General features: G+C 46.9%; 1 protein-coding gene across 1 annotated transcript in view; it reads right to left on the bottom strand.

The window, feature by feature from the left end:
* LOC140387321 (phospholipid-transporting ATPase ID-like) overlaps positions 1-17,866 on the bottom strand; it is a 207,143-nt gene that overhangs the window by 155,239 nt on the left and 34,038 nt on the right. The window contains exons 5-6 of the mRNA XM_072470249.1: positions 16,916-16,977; positions 1,858-1,930 (exon numbers count right to left, since the gene is read on the bottom strand). Of these exons, the coding sequence (XP_072326350.1) occupies positions 1,858-1,930; positions 16,916-16,977 (135 nt within the window). The remainder of the gene's footprint in view (positions 1-1,857; positions 1,931-16,915; positions 16,978-17,866) is intronic.

The raw sequence follows: 17,866 nt of genomic DNA, 5'->3' as shown, positions 1-17,866 counted from the left end.
TCTAGGACAGGGATTCTGTAGCTCAGAACTGACACCATTGAGAAAATGGTGTCCTGCCTGGACATAGCAAATCTGAATCAGCCCACACCCTCAAAGACATTAGCACAAACACAAAGACACACTGATAAGACACTCAACCTAAGTTCCTGATAACAGCTGAAACCAGACAGCAACCAGGGATAACATGAGTTAAAATAAAGAGCAAGGGGAACAGTGATTTAAAACATAAATAGAGAAGGCCGGGCTCACTTGTTAAAGGCACCCTGGTTTCTATGAATGCAAACCATGTGATCCGCCTGTGAGTGGATGCTCCTGTTCTCTCATGAATGGGGAGCGCTTACTAGGCTATCATACAGAAATGTATTTCGATGTCTCTGATCCTTAAAACAATGAAATAGCGATTATCTTTGACGGGACAACTTCCAGTCATGTTGAACTGTGTGAATGTATCTTTCTACAAAAGTGTATAAATGCTGAACCCTTTCTGCTGATCTTTGAAAAAGCACTGGGATAGACCAGGCGCTTTCCCCACCGGTGTAAAATAAACTACTTTTGAAGGCTGGACCAAGACTCTGAGCGTGTAGTGATTTCTGCAGATTCATCTTCGCTAACACCATGCATGATTTGCTCTTTGCACTCGCCTTTTTAAGGACAGGGTCAGTATGACATTATGGTGATTTGTGGTCATTGTCACCTTTAAGGGCAACACAGCAGAGTAAGGGTCACCTAGAATGGGGGACCAATTGGGAGTGAGTGAGAGTGAGGACTCCACTTCAAGAGGTGGAGTCCTCTGTCAGGCAGAAGATTTGCTGGGGTGCATTCATTTTTAAAAATAAATTTAGAGTAGTCAATTATTTTTCTTTTCCAATTAAGGGGCAATTTAGTGTGGCCAATCCACCTAACCAGAACATCTTTGGGTTGTGGGGGTGAAACCCACGCAGACATGGGGAGAATGTGCAAACTCCACATGGACAGTGACCCAGGGTCGGGATCTGAAGCTGGATCCTCAGCGCCGCAGTCCCAGTGCTAACCACTGCTCCAGCCGGGGTGCATTCATAACGCAGCCAAACAGGTTCGTGTCAGCCTGAAAAAATCGTTCCAACATGCTAGGAGCCACACTTGATGTGGAATGGCGTCCCTCAAGCTATAAGCCTCTAGCGACAGACCAGCGACCTGTTCCGAGCATGCTTAGCTGTGGAAACAGGCAACTATCAAAGTCTACCTTAATGCACCATTAAGTGCGGGAAGAGAATTGGAACCATCTAATGATGGAATGAATTCCGAAATAAATGAATCAGTGAGCCCATATGGCTAGCGGCAGTGCTCTAAATCCAATAAAATTGTCTATTAATTGTATCTTTCCTCATATCGCTGCTAATTATATTTTCGGGCAGCCGTGTGGGATGATGTACTGTTGTTCAGTTCTTCTTATGAATAAATACCTTTTGTGTTTCCAATGAAGGCTGTGAAAGTGCATCATTACAACTATACAGAATAGTTTTTTGCTATGATGTGTAGGCAAGCATTGCTTTAATGCTACAAGATTGGTTGATCTGAAGTAGGTTCGCTTTGGGCTGACTTAAATCAAACACTGTTTAAAAGAAATGGGAGACAGATAGAGCTGAATCACAGTTTGACGCATGAATGGTTAGGGAATTTTGCCGAATAGCATAAAGAACTACTGACATATTTTAAAATATTTATATAATCAGTGGCACCACTTTCAATATAATGAGACTGGAGTTGTTTAAGGAGATTGTACAATGCGACCTTCTCAGTTTAAACACAGCCTTGACAGGGCCCCCAGATCCCGAGGGCAAACTTATAAATAATTAAGTTCTCAACAACAGTACTTACTGCCACAAACTGATTGTTTTCCAATTTGATTACGTCTCCTACTCGAACATTCATCCATTTCTCATTCTGCAGCCTGGAAAAAAGTATGCAGAAAATATTATATTTCTCCCCCACTCATCACATGGCTTCTCTAGAATACATACTCTTTCGAGAGACAATGATTGCTGAGAGGAATGTGGTAGTATCGTGGTATTGTCACTGGACTAGTAGTCTACAGACCCGGGGTAATGCTCTGAGGACCTGGGTTTGATTCCCACCACAGCAGATGCTGAAATTTGAATTCAATAAAAATCCGGGATTAGAACATCTGATGCTGACCATGGAACCATCGCCAATTGTGGTGAAAACCCATCTAGTTCACTAATGGTCTTTAGGGAAATCTGCCATCCTTTTCTAGTCTGGCCTACATGTGATTCCACAGCATTGTGGTTGACTCAGAGGGTGGCACGATGGCGCAGCGGTTAGCACTGCTGCCTCACAGCTCCAGGGACCCGGGTTCAATTCTGACCTCGGGTCACTGTCTGTGTGGAGTTTGTACATTCTCCCCATGTCTGCGTGCGTTTCTTCTGGTGTCCTTCCACCGTCCACAGGTGTGCAGGTTTGGCTGAATTGGCCATGCTAAATTGCACCTTAGTGTCCAAAGGTCGGTTGGGGTTGCGTAGATGGGGCGGGGGATTGGACCTCGGTAGGGTGCTCTATCGGAGCAGGGGCCGGTACAGACCTGATGGGCTGAATGACCGCCTTCTGCGCTGTCGGGATTCTATGATTCTTAAATGCCCTCTGAACAAAGGCAATAAATGCTGTCCTAGCCAACGACACACTCACATCTAATTTTTTTTTTTAAAGTGGCCTTTCTTTCAATCCTCCACACATCTACACATAAAATGCACTCTTCTGATTTTATGGTCATGAAGTGAAAGAGTTGGGCTGTGTCTTTGTTTGCACCCAGTTTCAATAACAAACCTTCCCAGTTCCCGGTCTATAGATCCTCCCACAAACTCCTTACTTTCTGAAGAGAACCGCTTATTGTCCCAGTGACTCTTTTTGTGGAAATACGTGTGCTCAACATGAGCATTAGTGTTATGAAATGAAATATTGGCCATTTCAGGCACCCAGGGCAGGATTTTCCTTGTGGGTTTCTGAAACCTGCGATCAGGCTCAAATATGGGTCAGAAGACCGCACCGTGTGGGAAACTGTGAACATAGAACATAGAACATAGAAAATACAGCACAGAACAGGCCCTTCGGCCCACGATGTTGAGCCGAACCTTTGTCCTAGATTAATCATAGATTATCATTGAATTTACAGTGCAGAAGGAGGCCATTCGGCCCTTTGAGTCTGCACCAGCTCTTGGAAAGAGCACCCTACCCAAACTCAACACCTCCACCCAACACCAAGGGCAATTTGGACATTAAGGGCAATTTATCATTGGCCAATTCACCTAACCCGCACATCTTTGGACTGTGGGAGGAAACCGGAGCACCCGGAGGAAACCCACGCAGACACGGGGAGGACGTGCAGACTCCGCACAGACAATGACCCAAGCCGGAATCGAACCTGGGACCATGGATCTGTGAAGCAATTGTGCTATCCACAATGCTACAGTGCTGCCCTTAAGAACAAATAAATCTACACTATATCATTTTCCCGTAATCCATGTACCTATCCAACAGCTGCTTGAAGGTCCCTAATGTTTCCGACTCAACTACTTCCACAGGCAGTGCATTCCATGCCCCCACTACTCTCTGGGTAAAGAACCTACCTCTGATATCCCTCCTATATCTTCCACCTTTCACCTTAAATTTATGTCCCCTTGTAATGGTGTGTTCCACCTGGGGAAAAAGTCTCTGACTGTCTACTCTATCTATTCCCCTGATCATCTTATAAACCTCTATCAAGTCGCCCCTCATCCTTCTCTGCTCTAATGAGAAAAGGCCTAGCACCCTCAACCTTTCCTCGTAAGACCTACTCTCCATTCCAGGCAACATCCTGGTAAATCTTCTTTGCACCTTTTCCAGAGCTTCCACATCCTTCCTAAAATGAGGCGACCAGAACTGTGACTCGTGATTTCCCCCGGACCAAACTAATACCCAAAAGCGTGAGCTCGCTGGCCAGGTAAGCTAAGCATGGTGGGTAAGTTCTTAATGCTGGAGGGTCAATCAGAGGCCTTCCACCTTAAAATACGCAGCAGGCTACCATAGGAGGTAAGTAAGGGAGAGAGTGCTTCAAAATGAAGGTGCGCTCTCTCCAACCTTGTTGAATTTAAAAGTGAAAATGGCTTTTGCAGCTAGGCTACCACTGTTGCGGGGATCCCTGGGCACCTGCAGCTGCGAAAGGAATCTGAGGTGGATGGGTAGGTGGCCCTGCTGCTGCCTTATCCTGCTTTCGATCCTGACTGCAGCAGGCCCCCACTGTCAGCATCAAGCTAGGCCGGGTAAACCTGGGCCCAGATTTTCACCACGATGGACTGGCTCTCTGACATGGAGAGGGTGGAACTGGGGTCGGCGGTGTTTTGTGCGTTTGTGGTTTATGGAGGCAGCTGGCCATTTCAATCATCAGTTACCACGACTGAGGTTGGATTTTGGTAGGCCAGGAAACCCAGCGTGTGCGGATTAGACCAGCTCGGGGCAGGTCTGAACTTAGTAGATTTGTTTGGATAGCTGTTGCACCCATTTGAACAGGTACGGATATAGTCTTAGGCCACCATTAGGGGAGGTAAGGTGCCTCTTGGTGGAGGTCTGGTGCTCTTTGGAACAGTTAAAAGTATACATAAATGGGTGTAAAAAGGACATAAACACATTACTATCAAGCTCATTGAACCTGTCAAAATCAACTGTCAAAACTGTCAGATGCATCTGTCAAAGGGAGCTGTCACACTGTCAAGGCATACAAGAGTCCTTCCCTTTAAATATTTGCAATAAAATTCCTGGAGTGTTAGAAAAAAAAAATGTCCTTGCTATTTCACTCTGGCTGTTGACACAGCATGAAGGCTTCCATTACGGGTTAGCGCTGCATGACTGATTTCAAAACCATCCACAATCACGATTAGGTGCCTGCCATTTTAATTTGATTGACAGCTACGAGTGGTTCCAGACTCTTTGTTGTGGGACTATGAATTCCATTGCTTGTTGTTAAAAGGGTTTGCGCACTTGAATTGTTTGTTGTTAAAAGGTTATTTAGCTGAAGGAATGTAAATGCAGTAAATAGGTTTTTATGAATGAGTGTTTTCTTTCAATACAATGAAGTCTGCAATGGATGCTTCAAACTTTATTTTATGTAACTTTATTTTATCTCAATTCTGCACAGATTCTGAGGTTTGCCCATGGTGGAGTACTAGGTGCATTGGCATGGTAGGTGTAAGGGCAAAGGTTGGTGGGTACGAGGTTGTGAGTTGGCATTGCATTGGGATAGGGCCTAGAAAGGGCATGGGGTGTGGGTGGAAGGGCATGGGTGGCATAGAGGGTATGGAGTACACTGGGTTGGATGGGGGTATGAGGTGGCATCGATTGGCATGAAAGGGGTATTGGGAGTGTGTATGGGGGAGGGGGGGGTGAAGGCTGAAGAAAGGTTTCGTGTTTTCATCTTTATTTTTAAATTTTAGAAACAGTGCCCCTAGGAGCCCTTAGGCAGGCCTGCTACCCAGCATGTCCGCGCGCCTGGAATCCTTCTCATTTCTTCCTGTATTCACTGAGTGGGACTGCCATAATCGGGCCAAATTAGCAGTAATTTTGTGTTGCACAGCCATGTTGGGTAGGACATGAATTAAGAGGACAAGATACTTCAACGCAACATTGTGGGCTCTATTTGGACATACCTTTTACCTTCCAGAAACAAACAATTTATGCTATAACCGTATATTAAATGTGCTTACTTACATGCAGGTGGAGGGTATTAATTGGGGCTTGATTTGAGCACATATAAAGAGACAATTTTTAAAACCGTGGTGTGTTTAGTTAGGAAGTGTATGCTTGTAATATTTCTCTATGTAAATAAATGCAAGGCTGAGTAAAGATTAGCTCCAGCAGGGCAGCATGGTGGCACAGTGGATAGCACTGCTGCCTCACGGCGCCAGGTCCCAGGTTCGATCCCGGCTCAGGGTCATTGTCCATGTGGAGTTTGCACATTCTCCCCGTGTTTGCGTGGGTTTCGCCCCCACAACCCAAAGATGTGCAGGGTAGGTGGATTGGCCACGTTAAATTGCCTCTTAATTGGAAAAAAATGAATTGGGCACTCTAAAAGAAAAAGATTGGCTCCAGTGGCATCCTTTAGCAACTTGTTCCCCGGAATGGAACTCAAACCTCCATGCCACCTATTCCCCTGTGATTGAAATTCCTACACAAGGCGTCAGTGTGGTCACAATGTGACTGACAACTTTAGTGCCAATTAGGTCACAACATGGACAGTTTAGTTCCCTTCACCTTACACCAACTACGGTGCAAAGGAGACCATTCGAGCCCAGTCATTTCATTGATTCTTCATTAGTACAATTAATAGAATGTTCACAAACTGGTGCCACCTGGTTGAAATGCCTGAATAAAAAGGCGCATTCTTGCTCAAGTGTTCAACATCATTTAACAAAGGAAATGTTACAGTGTAGAGTCATTGAGCTTAATTGTCAAATGGGTGGGTGAACACACAGAAATGCAATTAATACCCCAGTGATATTTGCAATTGTGTTTCGCTCCCCGTGGTGTTAGCCTCGCTTAGCTATTCTATTGTAGGTTGCCTACTTAAGTTCCAAGATGGCTTGCAATTTCACCAGTGTAATTTTGAAGGTTTCCAGGTAGTTAAACATCTGTCCAGAGTTCTGAGAGCAGAATGGCAGGTTCACGGCAACTAGTGTAACAGTATCTCGAACTAGTCCCGGTTAAACAATAACCTTGATGATTGTGGTGATAACCATCCATATGTCCATGCACCCTCCATACCCCATCCATGTGTCTGTGCACCCTCCATACCTCCATGCACCATCCATATGTCCACGCACCCTCCATACCTCTATGCACCATCCATATGTACAGTTTCTCTTTCTTTAACCCTATCTAAACGTTTATGATTTTAAACACCCTCTATCACAGTCTCCTCTTAGCCATCTCTGCTCTCATATCCTTCAAGAGGCACCCATCTGCCAAAGCTGATCTTACCCACATAGCTCCAGTCCCACACTACATGGCTTCCTCTCAATACTCTTCGGGCAAATAAGGATGCCAGTAATGCCCTTGTTTCAAGAACACAAATTCCATCAATTATCAGAATAATATGGCCCTTGTTAGAAAAACAAAACATATTTTGCAACTTTCTCTACAAGTTTCAATGGGCAAAAAGACTGTGCAATAAAATGCCCTTTGTTCAACACAGAACTATTTTACAACTATCAATCATGCTGCCTATCTGATCATGGTAAGTCCTCCATTTTTTTTTCCAATTAAGGGGCAATTTTTATTTTTGTAAATTTAGAGTACCCAATTCATTTTTTCCAATTAAGGGACAATTTAGCATAGCCAATCCACCTGGCTTGCACATCTTTGAGTTGTGGGGGGAAACCCACGCAAACACAGGGAGAACTCCACACGGACAGTGACCCAGAGCCGGGATCGAACCTGGGACCTCGGCATCGTGAGGCAGCAGTGCTAACCACTGCGCCTCTGCTGCCCGTCTGTCCTCAATTAAAGTTGTGGTTGCATTCCTGAATATTGCAACTTTAATTTATCTGAATCATAGGTTCCCACAGGAATCACTGTTAAAGTCGAGGTACATTCTGTCAGAGATTTCACATCCAGAAAGATGCTGAAATAATGTACCATACATTAACAGCCGGTGCACACCTAGCTGGAATAACTTGCAAAATAAAATACATCACTGAAATAAAAGGAATCCAAATTACAATCTAAACTGTTTTAAAATTATACTCCCCTCCAGTACAGTGCTTTTAGATCACAGTTTTTCAAACTGCAGATTGCGACCCGCGGGTGGGTTGCGGGCAGGTGTCAGGAGGGTCACGGAGCGATCGGTCACGGCGTTCCCGATTGCGGGAGAAGCACCCAATGGCCGCGACCGGCTTTTAAGTTGAAAATGCCGACTGCAACTGGGTTTTAAATGTGAACGATGCAGTCCTCCCACTAGAAATGGTGGAAGAGAACAGGTCACGCGCCCTGCACATACACCAACATTATATGCCCTGTTCATCCCTGCTTTTGGTGCGACATCACAGAGGAAAGATTCCTCAATTTTCTAGCTGGGAGAAAGCAAGCAACAGGACTGTGAAGAACTGAAGATGGGCCGCTTTGTTATAAGGAAGAGAGGGCCAGAGACACAAATCGGCCAGGATTTCACAGCTGAATCTGTTGGAGAGAGCTGCACAGAAGAGTACACGGCAGGACAAAGCAGTGCGAATATGAGTTGCGCAGGAGAGTCCATGGAAAGACAAAGCAGTGCTAGTGTGAGCTGTATACGGAGCCCCAGGGTCTCTGGAGAAACTGAAATCGGTAACAAAGCAGTATAAAGATGATTTCTTGAGGTATGGCTTTGTTAATTGTGCCAATGCAAATCAGGATGCAAAGCCCATGTGTGTTATGTGCAGGAAAGTACTGGAAAATGAGAGTTGGATGCTAACTATGTCTTACCTTACAGACATCCTTTCAATTCTAAATGAACTGAACCACAAATTTCAAGGGAAGGATGATGATTGCTTTCAGCACTGGGAAGGAATAGAGGCTTTCCAAAAGTCACCGAAAGTTTAGCAAGTGCGAGTACAAATCCAAAACTACTATATGTTCCTCACAATGCTATGGCACATTGAAGAAAACAGGTTTGTTAATAAGGCAAGCCTTATTCAGTCCTATCTGGCCGCGCTGATCATTATTTTTTGTCGCTACTTTCTAGAGGAGAAGATTCAGATTTTGAAAGAGAAGCAGTGGGCGAAAAATCCTTTAGAGTGAGACCCCAGAGTCAATTATTAACTTACAGCTGACTCTAAATGAAGAGACTAAACTTCTGCATCTCACCTGTGCCAGCACATTAAAAACACGCCAGAAGTCCAGGAGGCTGTCAGCATTCTGGAGTAGCGCCTCAGAGGCGTATCCAGTGCTGAGTAAAACAAGCATTTTGTTGCTATCGCCCTGCACAACGACCTACATGTGTGAGTTTGGATTTTCCGTCCTAACAAAGATGAGGACGACTAAAAGGAAGTGGCTGAACTCTGCACCTGATATGTGCATTGCTCTCTTGTCCTGTGAACCTGATTGGAGTGAAAACGTGAGGACCAAGCAGTTTCACCTGTGACATTAAAGGTAAGCGAAAATGGTGTGTTATAAAGGTCGGCCGGCATGGGTCGTGAAGGCCATCCGACGTGGGTCACGAAGGTTGGTCGAGGTGGGTCGCAAAGGTCGGCCGGCATGGATCGGGAAGGATGTCCGGCGTGGGTCTCGAAGGTCGGCCCGTTTGTAAAAGTGGGTCCCGGGATTAAAAAGTTTGAAAAACACTGTTTTAGATTGACCAAGCCACATCTAGTGGCAGAATGTGGTCAGTGCGGATAGCAGCTAATATCCCCTGACCAAGTTCTGCCACTAGATGGAGCAACGGACTTCAGTGCGGGTTCAGAATGGAAGCCAGTAGCCAGAACAGCAGCAATTGAAGAACCCCATCGACTGAGATAGAAAAAGGGGTTGGGAGGCAGGGACAAGAGCAGGGGTCGGCAACGCCAGCAACAGGGAGAAGAGGGACCGAGGGCGGAAGCACTGTGGGAAAGTTCATGTGACCAGGCAGGCCACAGAAGAGGACATCTGTGGCAAATGATGTTAAAGTGATAGTGGCAACGTTAAACAGATATAGCGACACTACTTTATTAATTATGTGAAAGTGAAGCAGCGTCATGTGAGACAACATTGAGCGTTTTTTACTGGACAAGTTTAAACTCAACCATTTACCAACTCCAGCTTCGAAAACAGGGTGGCACAGTGGTTAGCACAGCTGCCTTCCAGCGCCAGGGACCCGGGATCGATTCCGACCTCAGGTGACTGCCTGTGTGGAGTGTGATGGTCCACTCTGTGTCTGTGTGAGTTTCATCCAGGTGCTCTGGTTTCCTCCCATAGTCCAAAGATGTGCAGGTTAGGTGGATTGGCCATGATCAATTGCCCCTTAGTGTCCAAAAGGTTAGGTGGGGTTACCGGGATGGGGCCTGGGTGGGTGCTCTTTCGGAGGTTCAGTGCAGACTCGCTGGGCCTGCTTAAACAGTACCACGCATGCACACAGGAACATTTGCATTTTTGTTTTCTTTTAACAGACTGTGAAGTAGGTACAACTATCTGGCAGAAAAACATGGTCAAACATTGTTTCATTCATGAAGAGAATATGATAAAAGCCAACAGTTTGAAATCTGCTGTCCAATCACCCACTGACAACTTATTTGGCAGATTTATAAGGTTGTTGCTGTTTCTGAAAAATAGTTCAAAACATCTATGTCTGATCGATAGCTTGTGGCCCAACCAGGCATCTTGATCTGGATGGCCAGCGTGCTGCGGGGGTGGGGGTGGGGGTGGGGGTGGGGGGTCTGCGTCAGGGTCTGAGGTAAATCTAGATTTCGAAGATGAGGACACAATCAAGGCCAAAAAAGGTTGCTCTAAAAGTGAAAAACTGCAGGTGTGGAAATTGATACGAGAAAGAGAAAACGCTGGAAATACACAGCGGGTCCGGCAACGTCTGTGGAGAGAAACAAAGTTGACTCTGCTTCTCTGTCCACAGGCGCTGCCTGACCTGCTGAGTATTTCCGGAATCTTCTGTCTGTATTTTAAAATCTGTTGATGTTGGGTACATGCGCCTCTCTCACTTTCCCCAGTGGCAATGCCGCTCCCGGTCGCAAAAGCTCCAATATCTACAACTGCACAAGTTCTCGAAATGTGACCTATTCCCATTTGTCCCACTGACAGGTTCAATTCCCCTCACCGCATTATTTTTAGTGCATGTATTCACAGTGTCGTTTAAACTGATTGGAAGAAATGACTTGACTGTGTTAAAATAGCACCTGCTGGAATTTAGGCAAAAAGACTTAGACGTACTAAAAACAGGGCACAAAAACAAATGAATTAACTTTGTAATAATCTCCAAATGGAAGTTTATTCCTGTGTGGAGGAGAGTGCTTGATAAGGGTGTGACCATGACACCCTATTCCCAAATTTGGATGACTTGGGGTCAGGTGAAATGTTAACATTTTAAAAACCTCAAACAGCCTCCAATTCACTCTCTTCTGGTTTTAGCAGGCGGGACAGGAAGCTGGTAGTCAAACAATTTCAGGACGCCTGCTTGTCCATTTAAACTTAATGAGGCTGGCAGCTTCATATTTAATGGCCTTAGAAGTTTCAGGTGGCTGGCTTGAATTCCAGGCCTCAAGAAACCTGGGACCTTATGGGATGAGAGGACAACTTCAGGGAGAAGTAAAGTCCCTTTATAGCACTGCTTGTGGACCAAGAGTGCTTATCTCCCTTCCCTCGAATTGGAGCCCACAGCTCCCACCAGAACGAGTCAGGGAATTGGACATCAGGCACTTCTCTCCCTTCATCGTTCCACCATACTTGCACGAGCAGCTGCAGGCCCTGTACACCCCCAATTGCAGCCTGCTCTCTGCTTTGTCAGTCAGGCTGACTTCATTGGGGGTGGGGGGGGGGGGGGGAGGGGGGAGGAAGAGAGTGAATGAAAGGAAGAGTCACATGCATGTGAGGAAGCCCGAACTTATGGGTTGCCCCACTGAAACAACTCACTCCTCGCTTATCAAACCATCCCGTCGACATCCGGCTTTCAAGTTTGTTTTGCCCTTCTGCCAACCGCTCACATTTGTGACAAACCTATCTATTTTTAATTGCTGTGGCCTTGATCCTAATCTCCATCCCTCAATTGTTTGGCAGTTATCAATCGGTAATCTCCAACTGCTGAATTTGTGGTGAGGGAACAGGATAGGACTCTGCTCAGCTGCAGCCAGATGCTGCAAAATTAACATCTTAGATGTCAATGGTTTTCTAACGTACCAAATCTGTAAACATACTGCTTTTGGAATGACTCAGGGAAGCACCGTATACCACTCATGACAGGAAGTACACCAGCTCCGTCAATGTCGAAACCAAGACAGGCTCATAAGTCAAGTGGGAATTTTTGTCCGAATTCTGGGGAATTCCTAAAATGTTCATCCGTATTCCTCTAAAATACACATTCAGTTGCTACATTCTGTACAAATGAAGCGGTAGCTCCTTGGTACTGGCACCGTTACCCTGGCATTGTGAAGATGCCTGGGTGACACTACAAAGCCGGCACGAGCACTGCCTGGGTTCCAGTGCCAGAATGCCCCATTGTCAGGGTGGCACTGCTAAGGATCAGGGCTGTGGGAGCCATGCCCATGAAAGGAGGGTGGAGGAGCTGTATGATGGGCGGGGAAGTGCAGGGTGGGTATGAAGGGGTCGCTGGTAGGTTAGGAGGGGTGAAGGATGGGGGTCATGGAAGGGTCGGGCCTGAAAGGGGCATGGTATGGCCTCAAAAGGGGGGAAACTCAGTGACCCCCATAGCAGGCCATCATCACTGGGGTGTGTGTGTATGTGTGTGTGTGTGTGGGGGGGGGGGGGGGGGGGGAGGAGGACATTGCACATGGGAGGGGGCTATGGGGGTCCCACAAGCCCACTTTCAAAATGGTGGCCTTATCTCAGAGGTGCCAGTATGGTCAATGGGTTTAGTTCCCTAGTGATGAAAAGCTTAACCAGGGAGAAACTCCCCATGGCCCCAAAAAGGGACTATGGGTGGGATTTAGCTAAATGCGAACAAAGTCCCATTGCAAGGGCATTTAGCCGCATGTTTCCTGGTGCTTGCACGCCGAGAAACACACTAGAAACAGCACTCACGGTAGATAGGGGACCTCAGAGGCGAACGTGCGGCTGAGAACGTACATAGCCCCGTTTTGTTCACTGAGGAGCTCCACTCGCCGGAACTCCTCAATGTAGCGAGAGATTGGGACGCTGTTTTTTAATGGCCCCCCCCCTCCGCCGCCAACACCCGCACAGTACACCTCGGTCGGATTACCACCACGCAGAAAATGCCATCTTGGCACCTTAGCAGTGCCAACCCGGTACTCTGGCAGAGCCCCTGCCAGCAAGAGGTGCTACCTGGGCATCTTGGCAGTGCCAGGCTAGCACCTTGGTGGCAATGTCAGTGTGCCAGGCTGGCAGTGTCAGGGTGCCAGGCTGGCAGTGCCAGGGTCCTAGGACGCACCAGCAGTACCAGTGTACCATCCTGCCAAAAGGGTGTGTATCTATGGGCCTCCAATTCCCCGGGACACTCCCAGAAGTGCCGTTCCATGCTGTTCAACTTAAATCCTTCTGTCTTGTCAAGACTCAAATCCTATGCCAAACTACAATACTACTGACAGACCTGGCACCTCCCATTAATGACATCATTTGCATCCCACGAAGATGTCACAAGACCCAACTTAGCAAGAACTAAATGCAACCGCTCATAAATTATCTACTCTCCAGGGAATCTCCAGCAATCATAACAATGTTCCATTATCCTTATAAATTAAAAAAATATATATACTTTTATCAAGAAAAGATTTTCAAATATAACACCATCACAACCATATTCAACCAAGAATTACAATATTTCAACTCCTCCATTCTGCCAAAACCAAACTGAAAAAGAACAAAGACCAAGCCACCCCCCACCCCTAACATCTGACGGTAGAAAATGAATGGCTGCTATCTCAAATAGAACCCTTCTATCGACCCTCTCCATATAATTCTTTGTAAATGTAAGAACTCCATCAGGTCACTTAACCACGCCGGGGCACTCGGCGGGACCAAAGGCAAAGATGGGCCGAATGGCCTAATTCTGCTCCTATATCTTATGAACTTCCATCGAAACAACAGCTGTTTTCGGGATATTAGCAAGGCGAAGGCCAGGGCATCTGCCATCGCCCCCATCGTGCAGCTCTGGTAAATATGAAACCGAAAGAAAACCACCAAAGGGCAAGGCTCCAACTCAATACCAAGGATTCCCAACATGGTGCTGAAGAAGGAGACCCAAAAGTCTAAAAGATTGGAACAAGACCAGAATACGTGCATATGGCGTGCCAACCTTAGAACACTGCTTGCATCTATCATCTACTCCCGGGAAGAACCCACTCATCCGTGCCCTGGTCAGATGTACACTGTGAACCACTTTAAACTGAATCAGCCTCAGCCTAGCACATCAGGAGTTGGAATTGACTCTTTGTAGAGCCTTACTCCACAATCCGCCCCCCCCCCCCCGAAACACCTGGCCCAGATCCCTCACCCACTCCCTCTTAACCTCATCCAGCGAAACCTGCTCCATCGACATGAGCTGACTATACATGTCTGACATCTTCCCTTTCCCTACATCCACCACCGAAAGAACCCCATCCATCAGCGAGGGCAGAGGCGCCAAGGGGAAGGAAGAAATCTTGTGTGCAAAGATGCATACCTGATAATACCGAAACAGACTAGCTCTCAGAAGTGGTACTTACCCACCCACTCCTCAAAATCGGCGAACTTCCCATCTACAAACAAATCTCCAAACCGCTCCAACCCCTCCTCTCTCCATGTTCCAAACAACGGGTCCAAGGCCGCCGGTACAAAACGATGAATCTCACAGATTGGGACCAACAATGACATAGCACCCAGCTGCCTAAACTGCCTCCAAGTTCTCAAGATGGCCACCACCACGGGACTGGAAGTCCATTTCGCCGGGGAGAATGGGAGAGGAGCCCTAACCAACGCTCTGAAACTGCAGCCTCTACAGGCACCTCCCTCCATTCGCCCCCACACAGACTCCGGCCCCTGCACCACCCCCGCACTCTCTCAATATTCACAGCCCAACAATAAAATAATAGACCCCCCCCCCCCCCCCCCCGGACTGCCTTTCCCTTTGCAAAAACACCCTGCGAATCCATGAGGTCTTACCCGTCCAAATAAAAGAATATAACAGTTTCCTGACTTTCACAAAGAAAATTGGAAGCACTGAAACAAAATTGGAACCTTTAGAGGATATTAATTTTTTCTGACTGAACCCTACCCGTGAAGGTCAGGGGGAGGTTGTATTAGCGCTTTAAATATAAACAAATAAATGGTTAGAATCAATCATGACCTAACCTTTTAGAACTTCTTAATTACAGCTTTAACAGACAGACTGGATACCTTAACCTAGGTTCTTTAATAATATTACTGCAACAAATACATACCTTAACTCGGGCTTTTAATAACAATACTGCCACAAAATTAAAATATAATATATAACAATTTTGACATTCATCATAAAGGGAGTTCCCAATTGAAGTGGATCAACAACAGATAGCTTTCTGTGGATGCTCACTATAACATTGGTCATAGGAGCAGCACGGTTGCGCAGTGGGTTAGCCCTGTTGCCTCACGGCGGCGAGGTCTCAGGTTCGATCCCGGCTCTGGGTCACTGCCCGTGTGGTGTTTGCACATTCTCTCCATGTTTGCGTAGGTTTTGCCCCCACAACCCAAAGACGTGCAAGCCAGGTGGATTGGCCACGCTAAATTGCCCCTTAATTGGAAAAAATTAATTGGATACTCTAAATTTATTTTAAAAAATAACATTGGGTGCGATCTTGCCAAAAGGGAACAAAGTTCCCGAGCGAACACATTTAGCCGCGTGTTTCCGGGCACTCGCAGCGCCGAGAAACACGTGGCTATTCAATGTTACTCGTGTTGAATAGGGGCCGAAACGGGAAACGCATGGCCGAGGCCCCACATAGCCCTGTTTTTTACAAAGGCTCGCTAGAACTGACCCTTGTAGCGAGAGGTCGGGATACCATTTTTAAATGGTGTGTCGATCTCGGAGGACCCCGCCCAAAACAATTCCCGACCTTCCCCCAGCCCAAACACAACATGCGAGGGTCCCCTGGCTTCCGCCACACCCCCCAACACCCACCGGGGGCAATCCCGGCCTAATCGCCCTCACACGCAAAAAATGTCAGCTTGGCACCTTGGCATTGCCAATCTGTCACCATGGCAGTGCTCCTGTCAGCTGGCAGTGCACCCTGGGCACCTTGGCAGTGCCAGGAAGGCACGCAGGTGGCCCTGCCAAGTTGCCAGCCTCTCACTGCCAGTGTACCTAGGTGACACCAGCAGTGCCTGGGTACCACCCTGCCCAAAGGGCATGTAGCTGGGGTCCAAACGGAACTGCACTTGTGGTTGCTCTCTGGTCAGGGTGGCACCCTGGCACTCCTGGTGCTACCTGGGCTTCCTGGCACTGGTACACTGGCACTGCCAGCCTGGCACCTTGGAAGTGCGACCTGGGTGCCAGCCTGGCACTACCAAGGTGCCCAGGCGGTGCTGCCAGCTGGCAGGGGTGCTGACAGGGTGCAAGGTTGGCAGTGTCAAGGTGCCAGGCTTGCATTTGTCCCACACCAAGGCTTGAGCCACGGGTACTCTGCACATGTGAGCTGGGGTGCAGGCCCCCCCCCCCCCCCCCCCCCCGCGGACTCCATCAACAGGTGATTTGATGCTTGGGGGAGTTCAGGGGTCATGTCGGGGTGTTAAGAGATTGGGTCGCCATTTAAAAATGGCGTGCCGATCTCCACCTGCACAGGGGAGTTTCGCCATGCGGAGCTCCTCAGTGCAGAAAATAGGACTGAGTGTGGCCTCGAGAGGACGTTTCCACTGAGGCCCCAAATTGAAACAGAGTCTTGATAGATAGCGTCGGGAAGCACCCAGCTAAACACGCTCGTGACAGGACTCTGTTCCAATTTGGTTCACAGGTTTATTTGGAATCACTACCTGCTGGACTTTAACCTGGTATTGTGAGACTTCTTACTGTGCCCACACCGGTCCAACACCGGCATCTCCACATCATGGCCAATTTGGTTCGATCGCACCCAATATGTTAAGTCAATTTTACATCCCCATTTATAAAAACCGTGTATATGATACAAGTTTTGGAAGCATTAAAGCAGAAATTTATCATTGAAACTTCAGCATAAGACGAGATCATTCAAATCTATACTCAACTCTGCAGATTGAAAATGTATATTATACTTACTTGCCATCAATAAGCACCTGAGACTGTCGGTTGTTGACCTGATTATCACTCTTGTAGCGAAACTGAAAAGGAAGAAAGAATAATTGTCACAGAAAAGCTGTCATTGAACAAATACTAAAGGTCCTTTTTGATAAGAAGAGTGATTTATTTTCTCAAATATTCTCCATCTTTGAATTTTTAAGACAAGGCCTTTAGTATTGCCGGAAAAGGAGGCATGCGGTCAAAATATTTCACCATGGCCTCATCAGCACAGATACAAAAATACCAAATTTTCAAAGGGAGCAACAATTTATACCGCATGAGAAAAAAGTGCTCTTTGGTTTGCAAGTAGATTCTGATTGGTCAAGGTGTTGCCATGGAGATTGCACCAGCTAAACATTGTCCCAGGTGCTTTTGTTTAATTTAAAAAGGTGTAATGCCTTTCAACCAATCAGCACCATTTTCTCATAGAATATAAATTGTTGTTCCCTTTGAAATTTGGTATTTTTATGTCTGGCCTGATGTGTGCAAGATGAAAAGCTTTGACAGCATGTCTCTTTTTGCAGAAATACTCAAGTTCTGTACTACAAGACATAGGCAGCATGGTAGCACAAGTGGATAGCACTGTGGCTTCACAGCGCCAGAGTCCCAGGTTCGATTCCCTGCTGGGTCACTGTTTGTGCGGAGTCTGCACGTTCTCCCCGTGTTGCGTGGGTTTCCTACAGGTGCTCCGATTTCCTCCCACAGTCCAAAGACGTGCAGGTTAGATGGATTGGCCATGATAAATTGCCCTTAGTGACCAAAAAGGTTAGGAGGGGTTATTGGGTGACGGGGATAGGGTGGAAGTGAGGGCTTAAGTGGGTCGGTGCAGACCCGATGGGCCGAATGGCCTCCTTCTACACTATATGTTCTAAGTAAAACGTTTGTTAAATGAATTGAAGCCAAGTAGTTTTTTGCAGCAGCCCAATCACA

This window comes from Scyliorhinus torazame, chromosome 12, assembly GCF_047496885.1.
Source record: "Scyliorhinus torazame isolate Kashiwa2021f chromosome 12, sScyTor2.1, whole genome shotgun sequence".
Taxonomy (NCBI): Eukaryota; Metazoa; Chordata; class Chondrichthyes; order Carcharhiniformes; family Scyliorhinidae; genus Scyliorhinus; species Scyliorhinus torazame.
This window is presented reverse-complemented; position numbering and strand designations above follow the sequence as displayed.